Here is a 21,622-nt window from a genome sequence, read left to right on the forward strand (position 1 = left end):
CACCATTCAGCTAGACACCACCTACCAAGTTAGTATGATTTGGATGAATTAACCATTCACATACACACACAACTCAATTTTAGGTGGTGTTACTTAATTACTTAATTACCTAATATGACCGTAAGGTTTAAAGGCAACTGTTTAAAATAATATATTATTATTTCCCCCCAAAGTCTCAGAGTAAGAGTGTGACTGAGTGACAGTGAGAGTGAAAGGAAGAAGAAAAAAGACACTTAACAACTCATACTAATAACTACTAACATTTTTGTTCATCACAACACCTCTGACACCTGTATCTGAAGAAAACAGAAGCCATGTCCTCCCCAAACTGTACAAAACAAGAAGGGAAAGGCAACGCTACGTAAAAACCAGGTCCTCAGAACAACCTTCGGCACACAGAGAATGCTGCGTGCTGTGTGCTGAAGTTTCCAAATAACTGTTAGTAAAAGGACAAAACACTAAATTATCATATTTTTGGACTATAAGATGCACCGCCCCCAAATTTGGGAGGAATAATTGTTGTTAATGCTGCTGCTGAGTTCTGTTTACATTTACATTGGTGGAATGTTATCTTATATATGTTATTAGATATTTTTTTCCACATGTTTTGCTGCAAAAATTTTCCCCCTCTAAAACCTAGGTGCAGCTTATGGTCCGACAAACACAGTACAGGCCCAACCTCGCCTGCTCCCAGCCTCCCCAACCCTGCAGACGGGCTTGTTACAAGTGGACAAACTGCTGGGAAGGCAGAAGAAAGGAGACACAAGGGGCCCAAAGGCTGATCTAAAACTACCTCTATGTCCATTTTAAATCTGAAAACATTTTTAAAATAAATATATAACTGAGTAGATTAGAACACAGGGAGAGAACGTCAAAGTCCATGAGTTAAAGAGGCAAAGCATGATTTCAAGGGGTAGCTGAACAGCCTTTGTAACTCATCGTTCTGTGCGGGGGGAGGCAAGGAAGAAGGCCTTTTGGCAGTTGGGTGGAGGAAGGAAAAAGAAGCAAAAGGACAGAGTCCCACAAGACAAAAGAGAATCACCCGATCAAAGGATTCACAATTCCTTCCCCACTAAAACCAAATAAAACCAAAAAAACCCAGCTATTATATCTGCCCATACCACCCTCCCCTTCTACCTAGCCTAAAATTCTTTCGCTAGGTCACACCTTTAGGTTACGCAACTACCTCCAGAGGGAATTTATCCAGATGATCACAATTAACACAAACAGAACATGTAAGACTAGGGGAAGGTGGGCATATTAGGGCAAAATAACTAATAAGTGGGAAAATGAAGGTCACTGTACTTCTTGGGCTCACTGGCTTACTAGCATTTTCCATCTTTTGGGGGATCAAATGTAGCCATGTGACTGGATTATTAAATGAAATACGACTGTTAGGAAACCTGTACTGTTGCCAGGCCTAGTGCACAGCAGTGTCCTGGGCACTCTCTCCCTCTCCCTACCCTCTGGTGCACCCCTGCTGGAGGCAGATGAACCCAAGCAGCCTCTGAAGCCACCCACCGAAGATGCCAGAGCCACAAGGCAGGAGACTGGGTCCCTAAATCCCCGCCCAAAGGAGGGTCTCGTGGCAATCTGACACACCTGATTTGGGCTTCACCCAGTGAGAAAGAAACCTTTGTCCTGTTTAAGTCATTATTTCTTTGGGGCTTGCTGGGTATAGCAACTAACCATACCTTAAGTAATACAATACACTGGCAAATTATTCTGCAGGGAGACAGAAAAACCTCAAGTAATGATAGACGATACAGAATTCATGTACCAATATGAGAACAAGGGTGAGAGCAGAAGAATCTGAATGACAGAGAAATCGGCATGGATTTGAACTCTGGTTAACGAGGGATTAAGGTAGGTGTCTGAAAGTAGACGGTGAAGGCAGAGGACATTTTAAGACACATGAAATTGTACCATAAAAGAAAATATATTTATTGTATAATAATGTCTTTAGTGTAAACAGTATCAGTCATAAAAATGTAAATTCTGAAAACTGCCTTGACCACAATTGAAATACCACTGTACTGGGGAAACAGGGTGTGGACAAACGCATGGGGAGGGTAACATGTGTGTTTTACTTTCATAAGGATTAAAATTATTAAATTGGACCATTAGCTTTTATTCTTGGCTTTACACAACAAATGTACTGCTATGTATTTCATATGCATTAACTAACTTAATCTTCACAACAACACACGAGGAAGACAATACTGGCAGACGACAACACAACGAGGACAGCAGGACACACTGGGCTCCGTAACCTGCCCAGGGTCACAGAATTGGTACGTGACAGAAAGACTACTAAACCCTTGAGGTCTTGACTCCAGAGTCACATACCTACTAACCACTATGCTAATATCCTACCACAGCAGGAAAGCAGCAGATGTCAAAATAATTTTAAAACCAAAAAACAGCAGAGACACTTCATTTAGAATATAAAGGTAAGCAGGGGGAAAAAGACAGCTAAAGGGTTGAAAGCCACTGCCTCTGGGGAGTAGGACTGGTATGAAGAATGGAAGGGCAAGGAAATGCACTTACTAACTACGTAAGCAGTATTACTTTCATTTAAAAATCAGAGTTTCCACTTTCGAAGAAAAGAAATAAGACAAATACTCTAAATAATTTTGCTTAATCTAAGCCTGCTGCTGCAGCTTTACTTTTTAAAATGGATGTAACAAACAATACCACAGGTTCCTTCCTATACCATTACTTTTCTCTTACTACATCGACTACAGCTTATCTTGCCTACCCTCTAATTGCCAAACCACAACCTCTAAAAGAGCCACTGTAGTAAAATCAACCAAGAACACTTACTCTTGCAAGATGCGTTTAGTTAAGAGTCAATGACAAATAAACAATTATCCCTAGTAGAATGCACGGCAACCATTCATTGTCTTTAAACTAATTCCAAAGATTTATTTAAGATAATGAACTATTCATCTTCAGCAACTCCAACAGAAATAGATACCTTAATTTTTACATGAAATCCCTATTCACGTTAATGCTGTACTCGGTCATCTCTTTCTACCTAAACGCACCTCTCAGGTGTCCCTCAACTAATCTCATGGCTTTAAAAATTGTATATCCCCCCAAAATTTACATCTCTTACCCTGACCTTTCCCGCTGAATCCCATATTTAGACATCCAACCAAACGCCTTCCTGACACCTCCAGTAACTAGGTATCTCCGAGTCAACACCGAGCGCCTGATTTCTACGCACCATCAGCTCCGCTGCAAGAGCTCCTCCCGCCGTCTTTCCATTTTCACCTCACAGCACCACCATTCAAGTGGTACCAAACCTGAGAGATAGCCTCCTTCCCTTCCACCCCCTCATCAGCATCCATCCATCTTCAAGTTCTGTCAATTCTACCAATAAAATATACCCTAAATCTACGGACTTCTCAACTTCACAACACCATGACCCCATATCTTACCTCAACGGCTCCCTAACTGGTCTCCTTACTTCCACTTTAAGCCCCTTACACATCATATATTACCAGCAAATCGCATCACTCCCCCGCTTAACAACCTCTTTAGATCTCACTGTGTTTATAATTAGGCACAAACCCCTCACACGACCTGTAAGTCTATACGAGATCTGGATACTTCCTCCCTCTCCCACCTCGTTTTGTGAGGCCTTCCAGACTCATCACTACTTCCTCAGCTATGCTTCTTTCCGCATCTTGGACATGCCGAGCCTTGCTCCCACCTCCGAGTATTTGCACTGCCCTCTTCTCTGTGGCCTTCCCTGAACATCATTTCATGCAGATGTCAGCTTAAATGTTAGCCTCAAAGAGGTTTTACCTGAAGATCTATCCGAAGTGTCTCTCCCTCTCTCTCCCTCCCTCCCACCCCACCACACTCCATTGTGTTCTATTTTATTCACAGCACTTATGGCTATTGGGAATGAATCTATTTGTTTATTGTCTATTTCCAATAAGCCCCAGTAATGAAAAGCAGATAAGCTGTCCTAGCCACTGCAGTATCTCCAGTACCTAGAACAGTGCCTAGCACTTAACTGTTTGCTAAATAGATTACACACACAATAAACACACAAGAAGGTAAAACAAGAGCTTCGTTCATTCTATAGACTTTTGGTCTCCACCAACTACACAGAGAGATAGCTGAATAACTCTAAAACTGCATGCCTTCCTGCCACGGCCTCCTCTTTCACAGCACGCAACCTATGAGCCCCACCATCCCTTCCACGAAAGAGTAGAATGTGACTGGAGAATAGAACACACAATAAAATGCCATAGAAGCCAACTTTACTAAGGAAAGCAAGAAAGAAAGCAAAAAAAGGCAAGCAAGAAGACCAGCCTGTACCTGCAACTCCAGGACCTTAGATTTAGATGTTGAGAAGGGGTTGCGAAAGTTACAGTATCATACAACTAGTCGGACCACATTACTACCATGGCCTTTCCCTTCAGACTTCAGACTCCCTCATTTGCCCCAAGTCAAAAGTGGGGTAAGAATACCCAGGGACTCTGGTCTCCTTGATATTTGGAAAACAAGAGACGATGCCAAGCAACTCATGGTAAAACTATAGTAGAGATGCAATTGGTCTTCGGTGTCCTCTATTTAGGCTGCCCTTGGCATCTAAGACCTGCCCTTTCTGGGCACTGGCCTAGAGCGGTTCACTTCTGCTTTCCACCCACCAACCCACCCTCTTCCCCGCACTGTCCTGGGTATCACACCTTCAGGACTATGGTTTCCCGTTCCCACAATGAGAGTAAAATAATCCGACACGCTATGCTAGTGTGTTTAGATAAAAATGCCGGAGGACCAAAGACTAACTCCCCACCTTCTCCTCCTATGTAATACATTTTGAAACGAATTTCTAAAGACTAGATAGATCCTAATTATAGCAAATGTCAGGGGATGAGAAACCATGGAACACTGATAGGAAAGACATTTCAGAAGAAGCAGGTTCTTCTAATGCCTCCAAATCAAACCATGCAAACACCTGACTCTCATCCCCACCTATAAGGAAATGAAAATCTGAATGATGCCAAACTACAATGTTTCCCTTACCAGATTAACGACAACACAAAACCCCTAAAAGTTTAAGGCACACTCTGCTGGCAGAGTTGTGAATTCGTGTATTTCTGGAGGGAATTCAAAATGTTACAATGCGTAAGAACAAGAATTCTGCAATTTCGAGTAAAATCATGTATCACTCTTTAACTCAGCAACCCAACTTTTCAGCATCTACCTAAAAACAGACCACAATAACACACTTGCAAAGGTATTCATTGTGGCACTGGCATTATTTTAGTGGCAGAAGTTTTAAAACAAAGCAATTCCCTTTGGTAAGAAATTAGCTGAATAGCAGGAGCAAGATGACGATGAGAACGTGGTCCTTTGGACACACAGTAGGGTGCACATGGTGTGCCACCACTCTGGTTCCAGAACCTACCATCTTCAGCAGTCTGCCAGCGGCCAATGTGGCCACGCTGCCAGGCAGAGAAAGTGCAACTGGAGTGCCCAGGTTGACAGGTGCAATACCACTGGGACTGTTCGAATAAGGCACCTAAAACTGTGTGCCACAGACGCAGGCACGGACTCCATGAGAAACAACACCTAAGCCCAGGAAGGCAGCTGTTGTCCAGTTCATCTTGAGAATTTCAATGATTAATTGTGCAATAAATGTTCTAGTTTTTAAAAAGAAAAATTAAAAAAAGAAATTAGTTGAATAAATTATGGTATTTTCACAGAGGGGAATACAATGTAGACAGTAAAAAGACTGAGATATCTTTACCTACTAATCTGAATTTAACTCTCGAATATATGATTAGGTCTTATTTTTTTAAAAAGCAAAATACAAAATAATATACAGTATTTCACATTTTGTAGGAAGGAGAAATAATATTTATAGTTTATTTATATATTTCTTATATTTATCTTCCTTACACTTTTTTCTATATTATGTACAAACAATTAAACAAATCTAGAACATGGGACATTCCAAAATCTACTAAGTTGATGGACAATCTTTTGCAAGTGCCTCAAAATGAATAAAAGTTCACAGTATTTGGTGACACAGAAGGCTCTCCAAAGAGATTAGACGTGTGAGACTCATGGATTCCCCTCATCCATCACAGCAGAAGCCAAAAACAGAGACAAAGTCATCGGGAAAAGACCTGCGAAGGGGCATCTTGTCTAACGGACTGAAGCTCCAAGACAGAGGGAGAAGACCCTTTTGGAGAACATTATAGCAGCAGAAACACGACCAGCCTGAACTGAAAGGGCTGAGAGAAGACAAAATGAAAGAAGACTGAGACTACCCGGATTTCACAGGCCGGAAACAGGCTCCAACCAACCGAGCTGCCCAGCCAGGGCTCAACATGCGCATTTTAGAAATGTCAAGTTGTTATTCTAACAGACTTTCAGACAGTAATACCAAGTAAGCAGACTGAGTTAAGGGCAGGGAGCTCAAGGACAGCTCAGAGCTGGATTTATAAATGTGTGTGGCATTTAAAACAACAGAACCAGATAAAATCAAACAGAGGGCAAAGAGAAAAAGGAAGCAAATCCAGGAGCGAACTCTGGTATGTTCCAATATGCAGAGATCTCACAGAGAGAAGCCAGCAAAGAAGACAAGGAACAGCCAAACTGATAAAAAGAAATTGGCTATAATGTCAGAGATGCCTTTTTTCCAGAATCTTGGAGACTAGTTACAATCATTTTACTTTATTCTATGCAAGTCCCCCTTAAAATGCAAAAGCAGTAGCATTAACTTTGAAAAGATTCAAATATTATGGAACATATTCTAGAATAAGGACACTTTTCCATGACATGACTACAGTGTGATAAATTTTTTCACATTTTAACCACAGATTTAAAATTCTACAGAAAAATGGAAGGAAGTGAAAAGGCTGGACTAACATCTGGGCAAGGCATGGTCTGCAAACCACCTGGGCAGGAATGAGGATAACAGTGAAGAACAGCAAGAACAGTCCCAATGAAAAGGTGTGTTCGTCTATTTTTGTCTATGCTATTTTCCCCATTGTAGCTTTCTGTTCCCGCTGCAGCTACAAAAGGCCACTGCGCATTTTATTTCCCTCCTTCCTAGCCGTCTCTATTTTCGTCTTGATTCTCTCTTCACCTCACCACAGTTTTTGATAGCTTTTGATTCCGACTGATTTGTATAGTGCCTTTTGATGTCCAGTCAAATAAATTCTGTGTTTTAAAAGTTTTAGTGAGACAGGTTATAACTATAAAATTATTTAGAACATTTTTATTAATTCTGGACTGATACAGGAGACTAAAAAGTTTACAAAGAGGAGGAGAACAATGTATAAAGTTGTCCCCTCTCTCCTCCATTTTGGGTAAGAAGCACAAATCAACAATGGTTAGAGTGTGCAAATCACAACCCCAAATTTGATTTCGGGGAACTGATTTCAATTTTCTCCTTTGTGGTAGCAGAGACGAGGTAGACAGGCAGACTACACTTTTACAAAGAGAGAATGTTTTTAAATGACAGCAACTGCAAGGAGTGACACATAGGCAAACTAATAAGACCATGTCAAATTCACCTAGAAAGGATTTTGCTCCGATATGAAGCAGTGGAGGCTTTTCACGCCTGTGGAAGACTGACTGGCAGTAAGCTGACCGCCCCCTGCCACGCTGTCACCCTCACGTATCAGGGACAGTGACACCAAACCTGCTCAGGGTGAGACATCAGGGAGGGCAGGGCAGCTAATGGGCCAGACTCCAGAGGGGCAGCCCCACTTTCAAGAACGAGGCAAGAAAAAGACGGTCCCCCAAGTTTAAAAAGAGAAAACAGCTATAAATTTATGAGGATTTCTTCTTTCCCTTTCTTCACAAATATAACAGATTTGTGATTATTTATGAGTGTAGAAACTTCCAAATCTCTCCTGAGTCATCCAAACACAGGGAATACCTGACTGCTTGCCTCCCACCTAGTAACTGAATTACCTTTCCTGGGGCCACCTTATTGAACCACCCAGCAGTCAGAGGGCTCCGTGTCAGGAAGCATAAACAGCTGTTGGTGTCCAAAGATGCCGTGGCCTTTGGACATGCTCCCGATCTAAATTTCAACAACTCCTCACATCTCTCTGATGGGGCACAGTAAGAGAACAGAAGTCAATGGGAGATCAGCATGCACTCAGATTCCAGATTTGGAAAGGGAACAAAAATCAAACCCTCCATTCTTTGCCTCTTCATCATGTCCAACAACCAGTACACTGGGAACCAAGCTTTAAAAGCCCAACAAAACTAAATATAAGTCACAACTCTCAATATATTACTAAAATTTATCATACACTGTAAAATGCTCACGCTGTATTTAAATATCCATGCAGAGCACTGGCTTACCTTTTCTAATACAGATAAGTTCATGCACTCCACAAGTTCTTTCTCCACCTGTTAGAAAAAAATTTATTAGAAGTTAAAACCAGAAAATAACCTGACTTTGTTATAAAGAACTGTTTTAAATTAGTTTCTAGAAATTAACTCAGGAAAAGAGTTCGCTAATTCTTCTCTTTGAACTTCACTACATGAGTATGATGACCTGATACAGAGAATTTTCTTGGAGCCGAGATCTTACAAAGTCTTGGAACGAAGACATCTCATTCAAGCATTTATTTTAAATGGCAAACTTCCCACGAGCAGAAACACACCGCCACTCCCTAAGCACCTCTTCAAATGCTCCAGAAGGAAGCACCGCACAGAAGGACCCGCTTCTGTGTCTGAGCGTCACTATACACAGGTAAGTAATTATGGAAGGGCGACCCTATAAAATACTTTATCACTATTCTCCTAGCGCATAAAACAAATTGTCGATCCTTTCCCCATTCTTCAGCTACTCAGTCTTACAAATCTATAGTGATAACACAAAGTTCATAAAGAAAACAGTATCATGATAAAAACCAATTCAACCTAAATTTATTTTATCATAATTATCTAAAATTACTTCAAGAGTAATATTACTAGTTACTACGGAAATAGTATCTCCTTCACTCTGAAACGCAGTGCCACTTCTCTAATGAATGTAAGCTGAATAAAATTTTGTGGTGCCCTCTATATTCATGACCATATAATTATGCTGTAGTTGTGTTTAAACTTTGCATAATAAAAATATTAAACAATTTAACCATCTTAGTTCATTATAAAGCTCATTATAAACAGTTAAGTTATAAGAAATATCTTACAGCAATGAGAAAAACCATGATCGCCACTAAAAAAAAAGTAGGTCATCTAGGAAGCAAGGTAAAAAATTAGAAAACAGTATTTCTATCACTAAATTAGACTGGATCTACATTCTAACTTGGTTGTAACAACGCCATCGCTTCTTTATTATCAACACTACAGAACAGGCACTGGTTATTAGGAATACAGACTCAGTAAGAAAAAGCACCTAACTCAGCTATGATCATAAAAGAATTATTACTCAGCAAACTGCAATGTAAATACAGTGAGACCTTATCAACTGGATTATTGCCAACAAGCCACCAGTGACCAGCTGCCGAGGGGCCCGAATGAACAATACCTACACACCACATATCTTTGAAATGAAGAAGACACTAGTCAAATGACTGGAAGGAAAGTATTTACCAAATTACAGGAAACAAACTTTAAGAAATTTAGAAGACCATGTATAACAATAACTGTAATGCATACTGACACCATCGCTTATATGTATACAGGCTAAAACTATTTCTTATACAGTCAGCAAGGCCTGCTCTTTAGACGATAACACTTAGAGCTTGGTTTGAGTGATGTACTTAGTTTACCTAACAAGACTGCACTTTTTAAAGCCCATAATTAAAATTAAACTTTCCCCCATATTAAATATAAATTGGTTAGGTTCTACTATCACATCTTAAATGTAACTACACAATTTTTACAAGTATTAACAGGAATAAGAAATACTACTATATTTTTCAAAATACTATTATATACCACGACCTTTCTCCATACTGCAGAATTACAATGAAAACTAACTCCCACTTTTAAAAGTATTCAACTTCCATGTATCAAATGAAAGGACTGCATAAATAAAAAGCTCAAATAATTAGTATATTGTAAACATAGAGTCACTTCGTAATTGTCAAGTCTGCCAAAGTATGCACAAAAATCACAGAACTAGAAAAAGCAAGTAAGAGTGTACTCTACTACCCTTGAGATTTGTTCTGAAAACTCTAACCAATAAGTAAGATTATGAGATAAACTGATGTACACAGGGGAACTCACAAGCAATCATTGTTATTACTGAAATAAAAAGGAATATTAAAGATAAATAAATGTCAGACAATATAGCAAAATTTGGGGGGGGAACCTTACTTTTAAAAGTACAAAAATAACTCTCCAGAAGTTAAATAAACTTTATCATAGTATCAGACACTCAAATCAATACTCTTTTTACCTTCAATCCTTCCTAAGGAAGAGTGTAAGGGAAAATTGTGTATTCTGTATGTTAAATGTATGTTTTAACGCATATGTTCGAGTCAAAAAGCTACAAATTTTATGTCTTTTTAAAAAAACTCTAAAAGTAAATCTGAAAAGTTTCCAAGGAAAACGTCCAATTTGGAAGAAAAAGGCAAGTCATACTCTGACTTAGATATGATGTTAATCTAAAAAGTGGCTGTCTGATTTTAAAAGTACAGTGCACAAGAAGAATACATAATTATTGATTTTTTTTATTAAACCTCAGCTTTATTGAGGACTTCCGCCAAGATGGAGGCATAGGTGGAAACACTGTGCCTTCTCCCACAACCAAGTTTGACTACAACATAAGTTTTGGAGAACTAGAACACACCCAAAGACCAGAACACGGAATTATACGGAAGTCCGACAGCTACGAACCGTTCAACGGGGACAGTAAGAGAGGCAGAACCAGCAACGGAGCTGGGTCGGGCAGGACAGATCCCCCGACCTAGGCGCTAGGCGCGCGGGCAGCCCAAAGCCAGTCAGCGTGCGGGGCAGACTGACCAAGGTCGTACATTCGCACACAGTGAGACGGACCACACAGGCCCCAGGGGACGAACCCAGTGGTGGAGGGCTCACAGCGGTGGCACACTCGAGTGCAGTGGAACGAATCGCGTGGGCCCAGTGGGTGACAGTGGTGGCTGCGGTGCCGGTGGGGGTCCCGGCAGCAGGCGGAGGAGGGAAGCCATTGTCCCTCTTTGACCCCGCCCCCACATACAACGTCACAACCCAGCAACTGAGTTGCCCTGCTCCTGTGAAAACCTAGGGCTCCGATCCTGCTACTTAACAGGCACGAACAGCCCAAAAGATGGTGCAAGAACTCAAAGTCCCAGAGCCAATAACCCTAAGCGACCGAGAAATTGCCAGCCTCTCAGAAGCACAATTCAAGACACTATTTATCAGGATGCTCACAGAACTGGTAGATTATAGTCACAAATTAGAGGAATATAGTCACAAATTAGAGGAACATATGAAGGCTAAACTAATTGAAATGAAGGGAGATGCACAGGAAACCAATAGTGATGGAAAGGAAACTGGGACTCAAATCAATGGAATGGACCAGAAGGAAGAACAAAACATCCCACCAGAAAGGAATGAAGAAATGAGAATTCAAAAAAATGAGGAGAGGCTTAGGAACCTCCAGGACATCTTTAAACGTTCCAACATCCGGATTATAGGGGTACCAGAAGGGGGAAAGAAACAGCCACGAGTGGAAAACTTATTTGAACAAATAATAAAGGAGAACTTCCCCAGTCTGGCAAAGGAAATAGACTTCCAGGAAATCCAGGAAGCTCAGAGAGTCCCAAAGAAGTTGGACCCAAGAAGGAACACACCAAGGCACATCATAATTACATTAGCCAAGACCAAAATGAAGGAGAGAATCCTAGAAGCAGCAAGGGATAAGGGGACAGTCACCTACAAAGGAGTACCCATCAGACTGTCAGCGGATTTCTCAAAAGGGACCTTACAGGCAAGAAGGGGCTGGAAAGAAGTATTCCAAGTCATGAAATCCAAAGACCTACAGCCAAGATTGCTTTAGCCAGCAAAAATTTCATTTAGAATGGAAGGACAGATAAAGTGCTTCTCAGATAAGGTCAAGTTCAAGGAGTTCATCATCACCAAGCCCTTATTATATGAAATGCTAAAGGGACTTATATAAGGAAAAGATGATGAATAATATTAACAGTGAAACGACAGCAAACACACAGCTATTAACAACCACACCTAAAACAAAAGCAAACCAAGAGGACAGCTAGATCAGGAGTGGAACCATAGAAATGAAGAACACATGGAGGGTTAGCAACAGGGGGGTGGGAGGAGGAGAAGGGGGGAGAAGGCACAGGAAATAGCATAGATGGTAGGTAGAAAATAGATAGGGGGGAGGGCGAGAATAGTGGGGGAAATATAGAATCTAAAGAACTTGAGACACGTGGTTATAAACTAAGAGGGGGAGAATGGTGGGGGAGGGAGTGTGCGGGTGGAGGGGAATGAAGGGGGGGGAATAGAACAACTGTAATGGTATAATCAATAAAATATATTAAAAAAATAAAAAATAAAAAAAAGATATTTAAAGTGTACATTGTGGTGATTTGATACACTTACAATCAAATATGTATATCCAACATGGAGGGGAATGATTACTTTTATTGAGTTATATTTGACATACAGTATTGTATATGATTAAGATGTACAACCTGCTGATTTGATACATTTATAACTGCAATATGATTACCACCTTAGCAGTAGTTAATATTTCTGTCATGTCACATAATTACCATTTTTTATCATGGGAACAATTATGATCTAGTCTCTCAGCATTCCTGAAGTTTACAATATTATTGCCTATAATCATTATATTGTGCACTAACTTCCAGAACTTATTTACCTACTGGGTGAAAGTTTATATCCTTAAACAGCAGCTCCCCAATTCCTGTGCCCCTGTGCCCTTGATAACCATCATTCTACTCTGTTTTTATGAGTTCTGCTTTTTTAGATTCCATTTGTAAGTGATATCCTACAGTGTCTTTCTCCATATGATTTAACTCACTTAGAATAATGCCCTCAAGGTCCATCCATGTCACTGCAAATGGCAGAACTTCCCTCTTTCCCATGTCTGAATAATATTCCATTGCACACATATATATGACACATCTTTACCCACTCATCTCCTGACAGATGCTTAGGTTGTCTCCATAGCTCGCCTACTGTGAATAAGACTGCAATAAATGTGCAATATAGCCTTTTCATTACCTTTGCATACATTATACCCAGGAGTGAGGCTGCTGGATCATATGGTAGCTCTATTTTTAATTTTTTGAGAAACCTCCAAAAATCAAGAAGTGACTAAACCAATTTGAGAAAATGGTTACTTAAAATAATCAGTTAGTCAATCTTTTTAGAAAGAGATGAATCTTCCACTAAAGTAAATAATCATCGACAAAATGAACTCATATAAAAGTAATTTTTCACACATCAAATATACTTCAAAGACATAATAGTAATGAAGAATTCATACCATATTAGAATGACAGGATATAAGACTCTTGAACTCAGAAATAAAGTTGTCTAGCTTATCATGGATAAGCAAACCAAGGCACTACAAGTATAGTTGCCCAAAGTCACTAGTTAATTGTCAGAAAAAATTAATTAGAATACTAGGTTTAATAGAGTGAGAAAGTAAAAACTCATCTTTCACTTTTATAAAAAATAAAAATTATACAATTGTTTCCCAACCCTTTAAGGTAATTTAAATAAAAGTAAATTTCTCAAAACTATTTTTAGAGATGACAGTAGCAATGCTCTCGAAATAATCATCTCAGTAACACAGAAATGAGAAATGGGTGGACAATGCCAAGTTTAGTCAAAGTTACCATCCTTTCCCTCAGGCAAACCCCTCCACGAACATAATGCAGACTGGCCTAATCCTCTACAATTGGCCTAAGTACGTGGTATAAGAGGAAATGTATGTGGGTGCACAAACGTGTGCTGTGAATGTGTGCATGTGTGTGTGCTTGTATCTGAACTCGCATATACTTGAGAGTGTGCCTGGGAACTGGGAATTTTTTTGGGGGGGGTGCTTATTATAAAGTATATGCTTTTCCACATGTCTACAGAAAGTAAATATGTATGATGTTGGATTCCATTCAAAATACACCCAGAGGTACAAAAATGGAATTAAACCCAAAGATTTATTACCTTCACACTGGATCTAGGAGTCCTTATTAAAACTGACATTTTTTCTACCATGTTTATTTTGAACATTAGCCTAAATCACTACAATTTACAGATTCTATTAATTTCTTCTCAAACACAGCTGGCTACTTTAGAACTATCTTAAATTCCATCTTGTCTAAAAACCTGTCTCCAAAACACATGCATTAACCTAGTCACAGTCTTTAAACTACTATCTAGCTTACACTCAAAAGTTGTTATAGCTCATCCTCAAGCAGACTCCTATACTGCACATAACAAGCATGAAATTTCAAACATTTCCTAATAGTGCCAACTCCCACCACCCAACTTAACCCATTTAGAGCAGTTTATAATCACTAGACACTTTTTAGTTTTGTCCCTAATTAAGTCCTTCAAGGAATAACACCAATTTTAGTCCCTAATTAAAAACACTGTTGCAGAAATATCATGGTTTCTTCCATTTTAATGTCAGCATCACCTAATATTGTCCTGAAAACCTTGTGCTTGTTACTTAATCTTTGGAGTAAGAAAAAATAAAAATAACTAAACTCATTTGTAAAGCAGTAATAATAACCAGCTCCACATAGTAAAGTTTTATCCTGCATATTGATTCTGTAACAGGAACTGCTAGAGTAGAGTAGAGGACAATGTTGAGAATGATTCTGAAACGAAGACCACAACTGGTAGGGAAAAGAAGATATTTGAATGAAACAGGTGTATGCCACAGTCAAGAGAGGGAGCAGGGTCATGCATTTGCTATCCACAACTGAGATGATGCCTGGCCCATGGTGGGCACCCAAAATATGTTCATCCTCTTTCCATTTCTCACAAGTACAATACAACATTCAGAGAAAACTCAGATTTACCCTGGAAACAGAAAACTTTGTATGTTTTCTTCTCTTCCACAGTATCAGTTATTTAATTTCAAACACCCTCCTGTGTAAATATTCAAAAACATTCATCTTCTCATTCTTCTTAATTTGTGCTTTTTTTTCCAATTCCAATTTTTTTCTTAAAAAAAAAATTCAGGTTTCCAACTCCCTGGGAATTATCCTACCAAATTGGAATTCCTTTACTTTTTTGTTGTTACTAAGCAATTGCTGTTGAGTTAAAATAGTCTGAATTATTTTTGTTTACTTTTACAAACTCATTTTATTTGTAATATTCTTTTCCAGTAATAGCCTAAATTTGAAGACACATACTGACCACCACGACAGCATCACATAAAATAACTAAATACATCTCTTCTCAAAACAATATCTTAGAGCACTTTTTAATCTGCAAAACATATCCTTTTTGATCCGTAAGTATCTCTTTTGATCCATATATATTTCTATTAATTCATTTGATAATTTTTCTAAGACGTGTAAGTTCTACCATACAGAAGTAAATTAATCAATGTTTCCCACTTTTAAGCCACTTTTTAATTCATTATTTTAACTATGTTTTTAAGGGTTAGCAGCTCATTAAAATAACGCCATAGAGCCCTGAATAAGTACATGCTCACAAAAAGGTGTTCTATTAATTTTCTAGTTAACTGAGAACATCTTTTTTGTTTTAACTACTGCACCAGAACATTTTTTAAACTCCTAACATGCATTATTGCATTAGTAAGTTCAGAAAACTGAAGATAATTTAATTTCATTAAAATCCTCCACCTCTTGATGACTCACAACATTACTGTACATATCAATCCTAATACAGCCCTCCAATTGCGAAAATAAGACACTGTTCTGCATGGACACATAGATCCTAGAAGTTTGCTTTTAAATTAATTCCTAATAACAGCTTGCAGTGTTGTCACTCTTTTCTCTTTCTAAGAAATGGTAAATCAATGGTTCCAATTTGTCCAGTTTCAATTAAGATACTGAAATAGGAACAGGCTGACAGGGACCAGAGGGGAGAGTGGAGAGAATCACAGGGGAAAAGAGGAAGGACTCACATGAACAAGTATAAAGGACACATGGACAATAACTAATGTGGGGGGTGGAAATGGGAGGGAGGTGGGGAGCACTGCGGAGGGGCAGGGCTAGGAATATAAGACAGAAAACTGTACTTAAACAAGAATTAAATTTTTTAAAAAAGGAAAAAAAGATTTTAGTACACATAGAAACATATAAATATTTTACTACATATATAAAATATGCATATAATCATTTTACTCAAAGCTTGTAATATTTTATGTATAGTATTTTGTCTGATTCTATACAGGCATTTTCATATTAGGAATTAACTATCCAGGATCCGAGCAAAAAGAATGAAGTCAGCCAAAATGGAAGTCAAATCCATGAAGACAATCTACTACTACACACATGCTATGTACACACACTGTCTTCAATGTAAAGGAAGCAATAATGCAAATATCATTATTCAACAGATTGTCTACGCCAGAGAATACGCAGTTCTCTCTGCTTTCCACATTGGTATATGCTGTTGCATTCTAATACTACCTAAAACAAAACAAAAAAAATGAAATATGACTATTCTCTAGTGTTCCCCACTTTTTTCTAAATTTGTTTACTGAATCAGACAAGAAACCTGAAATAAATAGAAAATTACTAAAAAGTACTTGGGTAGGTCTCTGAACAAATCTACCTAATATCCAAACATGTCTTAAATCTCTGTGAAGCACTAGAAATTTTTTTCCTGCCAAAAGTCAAAGGAACATCACTGATTAAACTGCACTGTAAATCCTCCAAAAACAAACTATTCAAAACATCGCCTCACTCTACCACAGACTGTGGATGGGTGTGACTCTCTCCTTGTATCAGCCCTATTCCATTTAATGAAAGCTCTCTAACAATAACATGGAAAACAAAAAAGAAGGGTGATGTTTCCCCTCAAAACAAATGATATGTTTGCAGTTGTTTTCAATTTCAAGCAACTTATTTATTTTTATTGTTGCTCAATTACAGTTATCCCCATTTCCACCCCAACCCCAGCCCATTTCTCTCCCCCTGCATTTTTTCTTTTTTTAATTCACTATTTCAAATGGCTTTTGGAAATCCAAATTCTGCCTTGGAAATCTTAGAGTCACAACAGATCTTCAAGAGCATCTCAGAACTGATGATTTTTAAAATATTATGTGAAAGTGTGTGGTTAACTGTGAGGCGCATTATGAATAAAAAGTACATACTTACACATGCACACAGATTCTAAATTCTTCTTTTACAATTTTTTTTAAATGCTACCCAGAGCAGTTAAATGGTTAAAGTTAAAATATAGCAAGTCAACAAGAAAGATGATTAGTTTTTTACTTCAGCAAAACATTTTCACAAGGAGTGTTCTGATATTCTTATGGAAAAGACAGAAGAATGTGGGCTAGGTGAAAGGGCGTAGGCCAGTTCGTTAAAGAGCAACTTCATCCTGAGGTTTTAAATAATNCTAAAAAGTACTTGGGTAGGTCTCTGAACAAATCTACCTAATATCCAAACATGTCTTAAATCTCTGTGATGCACTAGAAATTTTTTTCCTGCCAAAAGTCAAAGGAACATCACTGATTAAACTGCACTGTAAATCCTCCAAAAACAAACTATTCAAAACATCGCCTCACTCTACCACAGACTGTGGATGGGTGTGACTCTCTCCTTGTATCAGCCCTATTCCATTTAATGAAAGCTCTCTAACAATAACATGGAAAACAAAAAAGAAGGGTGATGTTTCCCCTCAAAACTAATGATATGTTTGCAGTTGTTTTCAATTTCAAGCAACTTATTTATTTTTATTGTTGTTCAATTACATTTATCCCCATTCCCACCCCAACCCCAGCCCATTTCTCTCCCCCTGCATTTTTTCTTTTTTTAATTCACTATTTCAAATGGCTTTTGGAAATCCAAATTCTGCCTTGGAATCTTAGAGTCACAACAGATCTTCAAGAGCATTTCAGAACTGATGATTTTTAAAACATTATGTGAAAGTGTGTGGTTAACTGTGAGGTGCATTATGAATAAAAAGTACATACTTACACATGCACACAGATTCTAAATTCTTCTTTTACAATTTTTTTAAATGCTACCCAGAGCAGTTAAATGGTTAAAGTTAAAATATAGCAAGTCAACAAGAAAGATGATTAGTTTTTTACTTCAGCAAAACATTTTCACAAGGAGTGTTCTGATATTCTTATGGAAAAGACAGAAGAATGTGGGCTAGGTGAAAGGGCATAGGCCAGTTCGTTAAAGAGCAACTTCATCCTGAGGTTTTAAATAATTTGGATTTGCATGAGAGAAGCGATGCCACACACATGAACAACAGACTTGTAATTTACTGCTCCAGAAGGCAGTACTACAATGAGTAATATAAACAGACACTATCAAATAGCAGATTTGGGGTCAAATACAAAGACTTTATAAACTACAAGAATTAGCCCTGGCTGGTATAGCTTAGTGGATGGAGCTCGGGCCTGCGAACCAGAGGATCGCAGTTCGATTCCCAGTCAGGGCACATGCCTGGGTTGCTGGCCAGTTCCCGGCAGAGGCAACCATACACTGATATTTCTCTCCCTCTCTCCTTCCCTTCCCCTCTAAAGATAAATAAATAAAACAAAATAAAAATTTCTTTAAAAAAAAAAGAATTATAGCCCCACACTGACACATACTATTCAATGTTCATTGGCATATGAAGTCGATGAATTCAACACACTGAATGTTTTTATACAAAAGAAGGATGATCCATCTCTTGCTGTTCACACTATATTGTAATAAATAGCATGGTTACAATCATCTGTCTCCCTCACCAAAACATGTGCTCCTTGAGGGCAAAAATATGGTTTTACTATTTTTATAGTGTCCAGCATAGAACAATTAGTCCAAGTAGTGTTCACTAAGTCTAGTGAATGAGGTAATTCAATGTTTTAAGAACCAGCCTCACTGGGCCCTAGCTGGTGTGGCTCAGTGGATTGAGTACCAGCCTGCAAACCAAAGGGTCACTGGTTTAATTCCCAGTCAGTGCGCATGCTTGGGTTGCAGGCCAAGTCCCCAATAAGGGGCACATGAGAGGCAACCACACATTGATGTTTCTGTCCCTCTCTTTCTCCCTTCCCCTCTGTCTAAAAATAAATAAAATCTTCAAAAAAGAAAAAAACCAAAACCACTTCATTGGGAATAATGTTGGATGAGATGACCTCTTGGGGCCCTAAAATTCTTAGATGTCCCCAGTACAAAGTCCTAGTCCAGAGCTCATTTTACTTTGTAACACAGCCCTAAAATATCTGCTTTAGTACTTGAAAAACAGCATTCAGATTAGCCTAACCTGACATCTTTGTTTGAAATGCTAACAGTAACTACAGCTCCTTTGGCAAACTAGAGAAGACAATGCGTGATCTTTATATTCTGAAACCTCATGTTTAAATGTAAAATTATTTACAAGAGTATCTCACAGAAGCATCTCCAGAATATGGGAATTAAACAATCTTGTTCTTTAAGCACACAAGTAGTTGTAGGCAGAGCAAAATGCTATCAGTTGACATGAAAAAGGAATCAATCCCATTTAACTGCTAGGGGTTAAGAAGGGAAGGACTGAGGAAAAGAGGAGAAATTGCAAAATATTTTAAGAAATTCCAATTATAGGATCATATGGATACTATCTGGCTAATTCTTCCTCACCTTCTGAATCATCCTTTTTACCTTTATCGCGTCAGAAGAAATTCTACTACAAATTGATTGGGAAAACAAAGCACAAAATGTAAATCGTTGAATTTAGCTTCTTGATTTTTAACCTCTAGTAAAAAACGCACAGAGGAAAAAGGTTTGAAATTATTGATCTGAATAATAAGACTATAAAGGATTGCAGGGAAATCTCATTCCAGGTGGTCTCCATAATTTTAACTAAAGTAGATATTTAAAACTGTTTGAACGTCCAATCAATCACTTACACAAATAAGATCAATGTAAACACACAGCTAAAGCAATTGTGGAGTCCACAGGATCTGACAAAAAGGAGCCCGTAAGATATATTACTAGTGACTGGTCACCTAAATGGAAAGTGCTTTGAAATTTTTTACTTAAAGGGTCACATAAATTTCGGCTAATAACCATACAAGGCATGTAGGTACAGGTACCTTGTGCACCTGTACGGATGAATACACACACACACACACACACACACACACACACGGTGAATTTCACAAACTACTTTCATTGTTTGAGTTAATCTAAGAAATAGGAGCTGGCAGATACTGCTGCAGTCTTTCTCATAAGTATCCTAACCACGTGGTATTCATTTTCACAATATTCTCCTTTAAAACAAAAACAGAATGTAGATGCTTCATTCCAGTCACATGTTTTTGAAACAAGAGAAAAATACACTTCAGTGTCAACTACTTTATCTAGGAACTTAATTTATTAAGTTTCTTTTTCAAAAAATTAGTACTGTTGGCACTGTAATACTTCAGCTGAAATGTACACAGGATTCTAAGAATATATTTGTTGCAAAATGTTTTTACTTCTCTCTCGTAGACAAAAAAAGCAGTTTTAAATGTTAGGGGGGAAACCGTTGAAGAGGACATTAACCCCACTGCAAATTTCCTGGTCCCCCACCGAACAGCAACCAAGGGGAAGGGACGAGGAGTGCACGCAGCTCAACGCTCAAGAGCAAAGACCGAGGAAGGCCGGGACTGGGACGGCAGCAAAACTAGACTCCTAGTTTGGTAGGAAGGCGGGTAATGCGGGAGGATGGTGTGCTGGAGCGAGGTCAACGGAAAGGGGTTCGCCCCGCGGTCCGGAGCTCCCCAGAGGTGCCGCCGGGGCTGCAACACAGCACCAGAGCCTCACTAGGCGCCGCCAAGAGGAAGCAGCGGCCCCGGCCCAGTACCTGCCGGCCGTACCGGCTCCTCCCCGCTCCGGGCCACCAGCCGAGGCCGACAGAGCTGCGAGGACCGAGCCTACGAGCGAGAGTCCGGGGCGGACCCACGGCGCCGCTCCGCCCACCCGCCCGCACGCAGTCGGGACCCCAGCGCCTCTTCAGCCCGCTTCCTGCCCCCAGGCCACTGCCCCACCCGTGCCGCGGCTTCCCGGGCGCCGCCGAGCCCCGGCTCCCGGAGCGTTCACCCTCCTCCCTCCCCATCATCGGCCTCCACTTACCTTCAATCGCCATGATGTGCTTGCCATGGACCGCACCAACTGGATCGCGGGGGCGCGGGCGGGAGGGCGGACGACGCGCGGAGGCGGCTGGCAGGAGGGCCGGGGCCGGCCCCGCAATCGCCGGGCTGCGGAGCTTGGACCGCGGCCGCGGGCAGGGCGGGGCGGGCTGGGCGGGGCAGAGGAGGGGCCCGAGCGCCACGGGCACCAGCTGCGGGAACCATGGAACCTTCCCGGGCCGCCGCCGCCGCACGTGACGCCGCCCCGCCCCCACCCCGCCGCCCCCACAGCGCCTCGCGCCGCGATTCAAAACAGGTGCCGGGTCAGAGAAGCCTCGGCATCCGCACCTGAGACCGGCCAGAGGCCCCCTGAGCTTGTGCCGGCGCCGCGAC

The 21,622-nt window shown here is 40.0% G+C and overlaps 1 protein-coding gene across 1 annotated transcript in view; it reads right to left on the reverse strand.

Moving 5' to 3' along the window:
* SYT14 (synaptotagmin 14) overlaps positions 1 to 21,325 on the reverse strand; it is a 237,278-nt gene extending 215,953 nt beyond the window's left edge. Inside the window, exons 1-2 of the mRNA XM_037027621.1 lie at positions 21,234 to 21,325; positions 8,353 to 8,400 (exon numbers count right to left, since the gene is read on the reverse strand). Of these exons, the coding sequence (XP_036883516.1) occupies positions 8,353 to 8,400; positions 21,234 to 21,246 (61 nt within the window). The 5' untranslated portion in view covers positions 21,247 to 21,325. The remainder of the gene's footprint in view (positions 1 to 8,352; positions 8,401 to 21,233) is intronic.
* Positions 21,326 to 21,622: the final 297 nt, after the last annotated feature.

The sequence above is a fragment of the Sturnira hondurensis genome, unplaced genomic scaffold (assembly GCF_014824575.4).
Source record: "Sturnira hondurensis isolate 20B ecotype Veracruz unplaced genomic scaffold, ASM1482457v3 Scaffold0019216, whole genome shotgun sequence".
Lineage (NCBI taxonomy): Eukaryota > Metazoa > Chordata > Mammalia > Chiroptera > Phyllostomidae > Sturnira > Sturnira hondurensis.